General features: G+C 41.3%; 2 protein-coding genes and 1 pseudogene across 4 annotated transcripts; all 3 read right to left on the reverse strand.

Annotated features, from left to right (window-relative positions):
- Nucleotides 1–1,150: 1,150 nt before the first annotated feature.
- On the reverse strand, nt 1,151–3,698 carry lg21hxorf65 (linkage group 21 CXorf65 homolog). Of its 2 annotated transcripts, XM_024382896.2 has the most exons (6): nt 2,864–3,072; nt 2,669–2,755; nt 1,974–2,096; nt 1,774–1,842; nt 1,524–1,636; nt 1,151–1,313 (listed from the first exon to the last, which is right to left on the reverse strand). In XM_024382896.2, the coding sequence occupies exons 1-6, from the start codon at nt 2,967–2,969 to the stop codon at nt 1,224–1,226; spliced, it is 588 nt and encodes a 195-aa protein (XP_024238664.1). In that variant the 5' UTR covers nt 2,970–3,072; the 3' UTR covers nt 1,151–1,223. The 2 variants fall into 2 exon arrangements, with proteins under 2 accessions (XP_024238664.1, XP_024238663.1); XM_024382895.2 differs by having other exon boundaries at nt 2,669–3,698.
- Nucleotides 3,292–6,066, reverse strand: LOC112220920 (annotated as a pseudogene).
- A 1,890-nt stretch (nt 6,067–7,956) lies between these two features.
- On the reverse strand, nt 7,957–11,766 carry rap2c (RAP2C, member of RAS oncogene family). Of its 2 annotated transcripts, XR_002948950.2 has the most exons (4): nt 10,566–11,766; nt 9,854–10,172; nt 9,297–9,372; nt 7,957–9,097 (listed from the first exon to the last, which is right to left on the reverse strand). XR_002948950.2 is itself a non-coding variant. In XM_024382898.2 (3 exons), the coding sequence occupies exons 1-2, from the start codon at nt 10,836–10,838 to the stop codon at nt 9,894–9,896; spliced, it is 552 nt and encodes a 183-aa protein (XP_024238666.1). In that variant the 5' UTR covers nt 10,839–11,765; the 3' UTR covers nt 7,957–9,097; nt 9,854–9,893. The 2 variants fall into 2 exon arrangements, 1 of the variants encoding a protein (XP_024238666.1); XM_024382898.2 differs by lacking the exon at nt 9,297–9,372 and having other exon boundaries at nt 10,566–11,765.
- Nucleotides 11,767–12,810: the final 1,044 nt, after the last annotated feature.

A 12,810-nucleotide genomic window follows, 5' to 3' on the forward strand; every position in this document is an offset into this window, starting at 1 on the left:
GTATTTTTTATGTTGCATTCCACTTTCTAAATGATGTCTAGATTCTCAATGTAACCTTTTACAAGAACAGCTCAGCTGTTTCTCTTTCTTCCCTATTTTTTTTCACAGTATTTAGCAAGTGGTTAGGCCATCTGCAAGACACAGCTGTATGGCCTGACAGTGGCCCTATTCAAATACTTATAACATGCCTCCTTCTTCCTTTTCTTGAGGTAATCACTTTGGAAAGGACCAAACAAGTACAGTACCTGTTTCAGTTTGGGTAAAAACCAGTTGAATGAAATGAGAACTAAACTTCAAATGGAACTTCATCACAAAATCCCGAAGGCCTTTGTTCCTCAAACGTTATTAGGCCTTCCACAGACATACATTAAGAAAATAATCCAGTGATTCTAGGAAGGGAAGTTATCTGTTATTAAAACCATCTGACCCAGGCCTTGTACATAATTTAGAAGATGGTACACCACAAACACTGGGAGGAACCACCTGCTGGCATTTAACCCACAACTTCCTGTTTCAAAGTGCCAGGCCACCCACCAGAGGTGGCTAAATAAACCTTCAGAAAAGAGAATGGCACACTGTCACACCCCTCATTCAGTCCCTCTGGCAGATAGCCCCAACATACCACCCCTAATTTAAGATCCCTCACTGGTCAAGGGAAATTCATTTCAAGATAAATTAAATTCTGATAAAGCCTTCAAAAGTAAATTGTGCATGTTGAACATATTGCAAGACACATAATTATTGCAACAACACCTCAACACCTGTTGAGCAAAGCAAGATTAAAAGACACATAACATAACTCATACTCTTGGAAAATAAACACTGATGTCAGAGCTTCAGTCACGATTTCGCACCCTTTCTAAATATATTTATCTCAATTCAGTCATTTCCATCCAATTTTCCCAACTGGTAAAGCTTGGTAAGGAACAGGTATTCATACCCACCAATCACAGAAGCAGAAGGTGACATCATCTATTGCTTAACTTCAAGGGACCATGTTAAAACTCTCTTCCTTTCAGAACATAAAGCGTATTAGACATGGGAGCGTAGCAATTGTATAACAGATTTCTATTTAGATCTATAGTCATATTTCTATTTTGATCTACCATATTATTCAACACTAATGACCATTGGCTGGCGTAGACTTAGATAGATTCAGTGTCCACTTTATTACATTTCAAATTTTATATGCACATCAATTATTGTAAAATTGACAGGTTCTTTCAGTTCCTGCTCCTCCTGCCTCCAGTCCGGCGATTGGAGGGTTCATCATCAGGGGTGTCCATATGTACCGCACGGCCCCGGCCCTTAGCCTGTGGGACACAGTACAAAAGTTGGCAATCTTCTAATACTTCTATTTGTCCAAATAATTGGTGGAGTGCACACACACACACACACACACACACACACACACACACACACACACACACACACACACACACACACACACACACACACACACACACACACACACACACACACACACACACACACACACACACACACACAGCACACATACTCACGGTTTGTGTGGGTTGGGTCTGAGAGGGCGCCTCCGTGGCTCTGCGGTCCTCCTGAGAGCGGAGCTGTCTGAGACGAGCCCTCTCCAGGCTGTCAGTCTGAGTCTGCAGAGTCTCTGATACACATACAAACAGGAACAACATATGTACACACGCTAAGAGAATGGCTAAACAAATCAATCCTCCAGAAGACACACATGAAATACTTTATCTGAATGCACACACATAATTAACAAGCAGAGTTTATTGTTACCCAGAAATGCAGGGTCTGGGTTGGCCACTAAGGGGGTGATGGAAATATAGGCACCATCCTTTGGGTTTCCTGATAAGATAAACATAAACTTCAAAACAAAGAAGAGCCATGTATAGAAACTTATTTTTGGTAACTAGGAATAGTTTCATAGAGGCCTTGTCCACTCCATTGGTTCTACTTCTATTATGTATAGAACTCACGATTAACAATGCAGAATGTGAGGGAGCAGCGGGGAGGAAGTAGTCGGCTGGCACACTCCTGAGGCTGCTGGGACAGAAAGAGAAGCTTCAGAGCCCCACGGTCATCACACAGATCCACCAGCTCTGAAACACGCGCACACACACAAACACACACATTTAAGACAAATCTATCTGTACGTAGAGAAAGAGACAAAACTGGTTGAATATGTAGCGTAACATAAAGATGGCTGATGAGGAGCAGAGCCAGAGTGCAGGATTTACTACTGATAGTCTTGCGGTAGTCAAACCCACTCATCAGCAAGCCCCATTAATCTCAGTGCTAATGAGAGTGATAATGATAGATAGCTTCATTAGTGCATGGCGCTTGTTCTGGGCTTAGCGGCAACACAGTGGTAAGTGTGGCAGGACCCAGCAGGTGTAAGCAGACACCCTTCGAGTTGAGCAGTGTGAAATATTTAACACCAACCGGTGAACCCCCACTCACATGCCACTGCCCCCCCCCAACCAAATCCCTGACTCTCACATCAGTGCTCTCCATCCACATTCCCTGCTTTAGTTACAGCAGTGAAACTACATTTAGGATAGAATCAAGACCCCCCTAGTCTGTAAGAGACGATCGGCACAGCAGCATTTCAATCAGGAAGCTGTCATCATCATTAAGGCCCCCATCCCACCCTTCCCCCCTGAACTCCCACCTGTCTCCGGCAGGCCCATCTTAGCTCTCAAGTACTGCAGCAGGAGAACCACAGGGCAGTTGGTGTTGGCCAGAAACTGCTCATTGTCTGTGAGGAGATAGGATGAGAATAAAGAAATTGTGTGAAATACAGTTTCTAACACTGCAAACATCAAATGTGACACTAGCGGAATGCATTTTATAACTTTGGCCTTACCTCCATGTTTAATACAGATGAACATCACACAGGAAGATGAGGAACCGGAGTCCCTTGCGATAATGAGAAGCCTAAAGTCACGAAAGCTTTTTGAGAAACATTCCATGGATTGGAATCATTGGATACATGGTTATGAAGTCATAATATGAATTGTGATTTCACAGGAGTGCTCTCTTCTCTTGTTGGCTTCACAACTTTGATCCTATAATTTTGGAGGCTGCTAGCTCCATCTGTGCTAATCTCCATCTGAACAGGATGTGGTGTTTGTTTTCATGTCAGAGTGCAACCCCACTGTCGTCTATGCCAGCCTTATTACAGTGTGCTGACCAGTGTCACGAGGAGTGAAGGAGAAGCTTAATTACACTTCAGACAACAACAACAGTATAATCGAGACAACAGCATATATGAACAGCACACCAAACAGCACATCAAATTATACATATTTTTAAGTTGTTCTGTTCATAACAAATCATAGAAATGAGAGTTACAATACACTGTATCTACATCCGTGAGTGTCTTTCCTATCATTTCAAGTTGAAAACATACCCCTTCCACCATTAAAAAGTCAGCATCTAATGCCTAATCAGCCTGTCTTCAACTAGATGAAATAGAACATGGCCAGACCTTTAAACAGACTCTTAATCTTAAAGTCTTGCATAGACTGACGTCGCATTCTGGCGTTTGCTCTGCATGCTGATAGGAGAACCTAGAAGCCGGGCACATGGGGCCCAGGCTTCCCTCTGTCCAACCCCACCACCAGTTCATCTCAAAGATGAGGAGAGTTTCAGAGTGCAAACATCTCCAGAGACCATAAAAGAACACAGAGTCGACCTCAGATATTTCCCTGCGCTGGAATCATTGAACACCAAGGGCCTTGTCCAGGAAATTGGCAAAATGATTTGGTTGTCTAGGTAAGAAGGGTGAGAGAACCGAAAGGTCCATCGTCCTCAAGGTCTCAGTGAGATTGCTGTGAAATTTGAGACAAAATGAGATTTATAAGTTGACCCAATGAATTTCAATCAGTTTGACAACTCTGGGACATCATTAGCAGAAATGTACAATATGTTAGATTGACAAAGTGTGAGTCTTCATGATTAAGTTGCACATGAGGATTTACACTGACCTGGCAGTGAAGTACAGTAGGTCTTGGTGTAGCTGTCTGGTCAGCTCTAGCTGGTGAATGTCCATAAGTTTGCATTGAACACCACTAACAGTGGCTTGCCTGCACCAAGGGTCTCCAGACAACTACCTTCCCCTGAGAATACAAGAAGAGGCATTTCATTATTATAAATTATCATAAATTATCGACATTAAAAGACCAGCAAAATTGTTTGGTAGTTTAGCTTTTTTATTTCTTCGGACATTGTACACAACAGCATGGCTGATATCCAGGTCGGCACATTTGACATCTTCAGCGGTGGAATCCGTGAATTTAAAGGCCTCTAACATGAGCTTGTGACAGCTGTCTGAATCTGGGAAGATGGAGCTTCGTCCAACCTGCAGGACCAAATGTTGATAGCCGCGGGCTTTCAACACCTTCAAGAAAGATAAGGAAACGTTACTATAAATAGAACAATGAAAGGGTATGGCACATCTACACAACTTATCCTTGTCTAGTTTTTGAGGCCAGCTGGCTAGCTCGAGGCCATGAACCCAAGTCGGGTATACCTAGTTTACAACCGGCCCTCCCTTGGGTTCTCAGCGGATGTTACTGATCACAGCTGGCTCCCAAGTGAACTACAAACCTGATGCTATGTTTAATCCCAAAGCTCTGTCTAAACAGAAATACTCCTAATTTGCGATAGAGTTTTGCAAACCTTTGGAGCTTAACTTTCATATAAGCGTGAAATCATTTTAAAAATACAAAAAGATACACTTGCTTGCATCCGGCGGTTTTCACACGCCACCTTGGCTAAGACACATCCTCTTTACGTTGAACTCGCATTTCCACTGACCATTCCATCCCACATTTCCTGTGTTTCTCAAAATACAACTGGGTGCAACTTTCCTAAACTGCTTACAGTAAGTATTTTTTGTATTTGAACAAGTATTTCCTGCTTATATTAAAGTTAAATTACAATTGTTTCCTAAACTGTATCGTGTGCAGAGTAGAGTGTATTTGTGTTTAGTCAGAGCATTAGAGCCAGTGGTGTAAAGTATTTAAGTAAAAATACTTTAAAGCACTAATTAAGTAGTTGTTTAGGGTATCTGTACTTTACTTGACTATTTATATTTTGGACAACTTTTACTTCACTACATTCCTAAAGAAAATAATGTACTTTTTACTACATACATTTTCCCTGACACCCAAAATGACTTGTTACATTTCGAATGCTTAGCAGGAAAGGAAAATTGTCAAATTCATGCAATTATCAAGAGAACATCCATCCCTGGTCATCCCTACTACCTCTGATCTGGTTGAACTCACTAAACACAAATGCTTCATTTGTAAATGATGTCTGAGTGCTGAAAGTGTGCCCCTGGCTATTTGTAAATAAAATAAAATAAAATGATGCCATCTGGTTTGCTTAATATAAGCAATTTGAAATGATTTCTACTTTTACAACTTAAGTATATTTTTGCAATTACATTTACTTTTGATATTTAAGTATATTTAACACATTTTCTATAAAGGTATCTTTACTTTTACTCATTTATGACAATTGGGTACTTGGCCGTAGTATATCAAACCATATAGCATGGGTATGACAAAACATTTATTTTTACTGCTCTAATTACTTTGGTAACCAGTTTATAATAGCAATAAGGCACCTCAGGGGTTTGTGATATATGGCCAATATACCACGGTTATGGGCTGTATCCTGGCACTCCACGTTGCGTCGTGCGTTAGAGAAGCACTTAGCTGTAGTATATTGGCCATATACCACACCGCCTCGGGCCTTATTGCTTAAATAACATTTACCGTCTATTTGAACTGGCTAGCTTATGTAGCCATTTTCACAGATCATACTCACTTGAACAGCTTCAGGGGAAGTAACACGTTCAAATAGGTCATCAAAGCTCGTTGTTCCTACAATAACAAATACCCTCTTCATGGTTACGCATGTAACTAATGTTATCAAATGTTACAGTCTTGTACCAAAATATATCGATTGTTTGTTTACATGTCAGTAGCTTGACGTCACGTTCGCATTTTTTTATTTACTCACAATAATACATCACTCTGCCACCTAAAGGAGATTTGGAGATTTACCTGCAGCCTCGACATTTTGTCCGCCGAATAAGAAGTGTGGTATTATTGAAATACTGTAGAAAAAGTGGGAGTATCCCTCTGACAATTTAGAAAATTACGCTAGTGATGTGAAAATACTTAAATCGGTTAGACACCTCAAATGCTGAAGAATCTACTATGATGAACATCTGCTTTCAAATAAGATAACGCTGCCCCCTCGTGGCTGATTGTGTGACAGTACTTGGCCTTACTGTGTGTAACACACATAACATTGTAGATAGAAATACAGTATATTATAGAGAGCTGCCACTATTCTTTCTACATGATAGAAAATCATAACTGTCCTACACCATATTCTAAACGAATATTGAGCAAAGTAAAAGTAAGTAGCCTGTCTCAGCCAAAATGGCCCAACCTTAAGGCCACTTGAGTGGTTTAATCTGAATATTAAACCAAGTTTCACATTTTAATGTCACGTGCACAAGTACAATGAAATGGCTTTCTTGAAAGCTCTAAACCCAACGATGTAGTAATCCAAGAACAAAGTAATACTAAAAATAACATAGCGTAGAACAAAAAACACAATACAAATAAGAACATGAGAAAGTACTGTAAGTAAGCATAACAAACTGTAACGACCCTGGGTTTTTAAGCACGGATATCAACTCTGATGCTTGAGCATGCTCTTGGGACACACCGATGGCGCGCTGGACTTCGGGCTAGAATGTCGAGGGTTCGAGGCCTGCTTCCTGCCTGTTTCATTACAATACTATATAAAAGGTCAGTTCCAGTGCCATATTCCAGTGCCATATTTACAATGTGGAGGGATGGTAAATATCCCCCAATTAAAATGAGTCTGTTTAAGCAGCGTTTTTCAGACAACGAGACAGCCTAAAATTCAATCTTAAGAAATTGTCTGTACCGCCCGAACAGTTCGGCTTACTTACTCTAAGACACTCACCAGCCTCACAAGACTCTTCTGAAGGTAGCCTTGTACCAGTTGAAAACCCAAAACAGTACCAGTCAAAAGTTTGGACACACCTACTCATTCAAGGGTTTTTTATTTTTACTATTTTCAACAATGTAGAATAATTGTTGGAAAAGCATTCCAGGTGAAGCTGGTTGAGAGAATGCCAAGCGTGTACAAAGCTGTCAAGGCAAAGGGTGTCTACGTTGAAGAATCTAAAATCTTTTTTTGATTTGTTTAACACTTTTTGGTTACTACATGATTCCACAGTTGATGTCTTCACTATTATTCTACAACGTAGGAAATAAAAAATAACCCTTGAATGAGTAGGTGTCCTACAGTATATCACATCATCTGTAATAATGTAACAGTCTAAACCAGAAATGTAAGAGCACGTCCTTACCAATAGTGATTCAGGACACCAAACGTGTGACCACTTGATCAGAGAGGTATCCTTCAGCGAGGTAACCAGTCATGCAAATGTACCTTAGTCGTGGTAAATTTCTACGGCAACAAATCCTTCAGAACTAAGAGGAGATGACGCAAAGATTGTGTCATCTCCATATACGCTTGCTGAATTTGCAAGATAACTTTGCCTTCATTTTGATTTCAGCACAAATGAAAATGTGTCAGACTTCCCAATCCATTGAGGTTTCAGCAGTCTCAATGAAGAGTTTGGCGTTCGACTAACCACGTGCGACATGCAGTTACGAGCCTGCTAGAGTTATATCCACTGTCTTAGTACAGATGAAGCTGGAATGTGAGGCTTACTGAAGCTGGTTAGCTTTAGAAAACCCTGAGTAGATCTAGCTTGCTCCTTAGGATACCACTCTGGCCAGTGTTCTTCAATCTTGGTATCAGATTTGTACTACATGATGGCAGTAATTACATTGAAAAGTTGGAAGTAAGACAATAACCACACAGAAACCAATGTAAGACTGAAATCATTTAAGGCTGTTAATTTTCATCTTCAAAAACAACACACTGTAAAGTCACAAAAGCAAACCCAAAAGCAAGTATATATATAAAAAAAGTTGATAATTGGCTAACAAAGCAATTAGATATTTTAATAAATAGGTTATGAGAAAAGCAAAAACAAAAGTAACAATGTAAGTTAGATCATTTTAGGGCAGGGGTGTCAAACTCCTTCCATGGAGGGCCTAGTGTGTGCAGGTTTTTCCTTTCAATTAAGACCAAGGCAACCAGTTGAGTGGAGTTCCTTAATAATCATTGACCTTAATTCATCAATAAAGTACAAGAGTGGAATAAAAACCTGCAGACACTGCCCTCAGTACATCGTGTTTGACATGTGGTTCAGGGCAAGTTAGATTGTTTAGGGTCAGAATTGGATCAAACCATGTAACATATTAGTCATTTGCATGACTAAGAGGAAACTGTATCTCCTGTCTTTAAAGCAAACCACACAGCGGTAACCAGAAAACAAACATGCATAGTGCTCAACGTGAACGTCTCATGCTTGGAGACCTGGCTCGACCATGCCCATCGAAAAATAGAAAGTTGAAGGTTGGTCTGCTTTATAACCACCATACAGTTGGTTTTAGGCCCTAAAAACCACAGCAATCATACATTTACCGCAGTTTGATTAAATTCTGACCCGAGTCCTCAACCTGCATGTCCGTTATTACTTTAAAATTAGATACCAGATTTAATAAATCGATACAAGTAAAAAGTAAAACCAGGGGAACTAATGACGGAGCAGCTTCAAAAAGCTTTGCTGTGGTCCTGAACAGTTCGTTGCTCATTGCCCCAGCACTCCCCAACCCCAAATGAGAAAATAGAAATCCATAGACAATCCGTCATTCTCTACACATTGAAAAGTGAGTCTTCCCTGGGCCGGGTCACCATGAAGGCCAGTGAGTCTGCAGGTGAATGTGTTCCACAGTCAAGATATCAAAGGTTGGGCAGGCTCAAGACTCCCTTGAATTGGATTATGGACAGACAAGAATCTGCTCTCTGGTACTGTAGGTAACACTGCCAGCTGGAGAGGTCAAAAGGTGTGATCGAGCTGAAGTGGTTCCTGGGTCATCAAAGCAGGAACTAGTTGGGAGAGATCCTGACAAATAATGATGATGAAGAACAAAAAAAGTACTATTTTACTTACTGACAGAGTAAAGGAAAGACTAAAGACACCACTAGGTGTTGAGACAGTATGAAGACATTCATATTTGTGTAATTAAGACCTTTACACAGTTAAGGAAATTAGCATTTCATCAATATGTAAACTGTGAAACCCAGTTAAAAACGACCAATACCTCAATGTGTATGTGTGTCTGCAGTTTGTGTGGGGAAGGCAGGGGGGTAGTTCTCACAGTGCAGAAAATCTGCTTCCTGTTTTGAAACATCAATTTATATTCAGGATGCTGTGTTTTCCTTTGTCTGGGACCTACCCTCTCTCTGGCTCATAAGTCTAGTCCCTCTGCCTTTACACTGTCAGCCTCTTACTCTTCTTTTCTGCCCTTGTGCTCACTGCTCAGACAGTTGGGTTCTTCACGCCACATTCTTCATCTGATCTAATGATAACCATTGGTTTAGCCCGTTTTAACAATCTGAGAAGCAAACCCCCTTCCCTGTCTGCTTTATCTAACAGCTGTAATTTTGTTCCACCCCTGATCCTCTCATCTCCCTTCCTCCACAAGTACATTTTTTGTACACCCATTATGAACTCTACACTTCTGCCACCCATGTCCATACATCTTTTCACAACCTGTGAATTCTTGCCCGTTGTCAGTGACAAGCCTATTGTGCATTTACACTTCTTTGTCCTACTATGTGTGTGTGGAGGGTAAAGTGTAGTGCTTCAGTCTCTTACCTGGGAGAGAGGTGTAGAGGGGACAGTGTCCCCTACTTCCTCACTGCACCACACAGGCCGTGCAGCACTGCTCCTGTTTCTCTGGCAGCGTGGCATAGTTCATCTGACGGACGATCTCAGCAAACAGCTCGTCCACCATGGTCTTGCTCTTGGCTGAGGTCTCGATGAAGGGGCAGCCCCACTCCTGGGCCAGGGCCCGACCGTCTGCACCTGCCACCTCTCTCTCAGACTCCAGGTCCACCTTGTTCCCCACCAGGATCAGTGGCACCTTCTCAAAGCGCTTGACCCGCACAATCTGGTCTCGCATCGGCCTGATGTCCTGGGGAGCAAAGGGGGGAGGAATTTTGGGATGGATATAAGGATATTCTCAGGAACTGTGGGGAAATGTTTGCGCAACAGTTATTGCTGCCTTGCTCTTCAATGTATATCAATGGGTTAAGTAGCAGCCCTTTGGCCACTCTTCTAACCTGTTGATCTTAAACTTTCAGTGTGTAGAGGACAGACTTATGGAAATGGGGTAGAAGAGAGGTTTATGGATTTATATTGTAGAGATTAGGCTGTCAACAATGGTTTTTAGGAATGATGCACTCTGAATGATATGAATACAATTGGCATTGCTCAGTAGGCCCATTTAAAACATGGCTACAACTCTATCAAGAGGTTGCAGGCTCCTTGACATGTTGGCAGGTAACACCAGATAAAGGCCCTTTACCTGAAATGACTGTTGATTGACGAGACTGTAGACAAGTATGAAACCTTGGCCGTTCTTGATGTACAGGTCCCTCATGGAAGCGAACTGTTCTGTCCCTGCCGTGTCAAGGATCTCCAGCACCGAAGGCGACGAGTCCACTTCGATCTCTTTCCGATAGAAGTCCTCAATTGTAGGGTCATATTTCTCGATGAATGTGCCCGTGACAAACTGGACAGTCAGCGCGGACTTGCCGACGCCGCCGCTTCCCAGCACAACCACTTTGTACTCCTTCATTAGGGTGCACGAGTTTGACCCGGGTTACTTAGCTAACGTTAGCTAGCTGGATTGCTATAGCCCGTGAAAACATTAATCAAGTAAACCTTGACAACACAACTCTGTAAACCCGCACAAATCAACCTCACAGTTAAAATGTTAACATGTATGCGCTTAGTTAAAACAATTTCAAATCTAGTTAAAAGCAGAAGTATTGCAGAGCTAACTAGCAAAGTTGGCTAAATCCACAACGCCCCTCCATGCTCGCTCTCGATAAGGAGCCTTCTTATGACAAATCCTTCAGACAGTAAACCTTACGTTACCTTGCCATGAATGTGGGCTGTTGCTTCTATCAGTAATCTGCCCCAAAACTGTGCATTACCGGAGTTGTTGGCTAGCTAGTTAAGATGCACAATATTATAATGGCTTGTATTGTCTCCATTTTTGGATTACATGTGAATGTGGCTCGCTCACACCACATCATAAAGCATACCGGTGTCGCAAAAGCCCAATGCCAGCGTCTGCCACTTCCACCACGGCTGGTCCCTGGCCTTATCACGGGTAAGCTGCACTTCAGCAGCCAGATAGCGTTTAGGAACCTCGGGTTGGAGTTCCAATGCTGTCCACAGTACACTGCTTGGTTGCTGTTTAGTACGAGACAGGGAAAGACCTCCGCTCCCTTCCTTAATTTCGTCCTCACGGCCTCTCCCTAGTATCCGTACTGTCTCATCCTCGCGACCACCACTGGGCTGCAATGTCCTGTGGAACCTAGTAAGTAACCAGCTCTTATTTTCTTTCAAAAATCTAATCAAATGACGAGCACCAAATTTGCTGGTGCAAATACTAATATATTTAAGTCCTCAGCAGGGACATTGAATCGCTACATGGTTGTCCAAAATGCAGGCCATATGTCAAGGAAGGACCATCGTGAAAAATCTGCAATGTAATTGGTCACCTTGAAGATTTATTGTCATTCCCATTGGTTCAAATATAACTTCAGGCGGGACAGTTGGGCGCAACGTATAGAACGTTGCACATAGAAATATGCTGCATAGAATGGAATTTACAGGATTCAGTTCGCTGCAAGCTGAGGATGGTAATTAAATGAATACATTCATCTTTATAATGACTGATAATCGAAGTGTGAACATTAAGTGAGCTATTTACAGAAACTATGTTATAGATTGTTATAGGCAAGAAATCATTTGTCTGATGTGTCCTATTTTTGTGTGTGTTTTAAGTGTGCTTCAGCTTTTCCATAGCAAGATAAATAGGAGATTCCAAGCAAAAGCACTGATGTGAATTTGTGTTTTTTCCCCAGCTTTTTTGAACCTCATATTCTTGTGGATAATTTTTGTTCATATATATCTGATTTACCATTTGTAAATTAAAGCACTTCATAGAGATAGTCCCCCCATTTGAAGATGTAATACATATTTGGACAAATTTCATTTATAGTTATAGGGTACTGAAGTAGTCAAAAATGTAGTATTTGGTCCCATGTTCCAAGCACACAATGACTACATCAAGCATGTGACTTTTAAAAACTCATTGGATGTATTTGCAGTTTGTTTTGGATGTATTTTGGGTTATATTTTGTCCAATAGGAATTGAATGGTGAATGATGACCTGAGTAATTCTATTTCTAAGTGAGTAGACAAGATGCTTCTAAAATTTCAAAATCAAACCATATAATGCCATGATTAAGAAAAATCATGAATGAATCATGAATAGTGATGAGTGAGAAAGTTACAGAGAAAGTTAAATGTTATTTTGGCATTAATATGTGTCACATATTAGTTTGCAAACAATGTAAAAAACAAACAAACATTGAGTTAATAAAGCCGCATACGAAAATTGTCTCTTTTTTTGTTTTCTTGAGTAAGACAGCTCCAAAAGGAAGGTGTTTCAGCCTAGCTCAGTGCTTTATGTGGTGGTGGGGCAAGCCAGCAGAAAATACGGAGCGTTGTGCCGTGATTTGCTCAGTGTTCTG

The sequence above is a fragment of the Oncorhynchus tshawytscha genome, linkage group LG21, assembly GCF_018296145.1.
Source record: "Oncorhynchus tshawytscha isolate Ot180627B linkage group LG21, Otsh_v2.0, whole genome shotgun sequence".
Taxonomy (NCBI): Eukaryota; Metazoa; Chordata; class Actinopteri; order Salmoniformes; family Salmonidae; genus Oncorhynchus; species Oncorhynchus tshawytscha.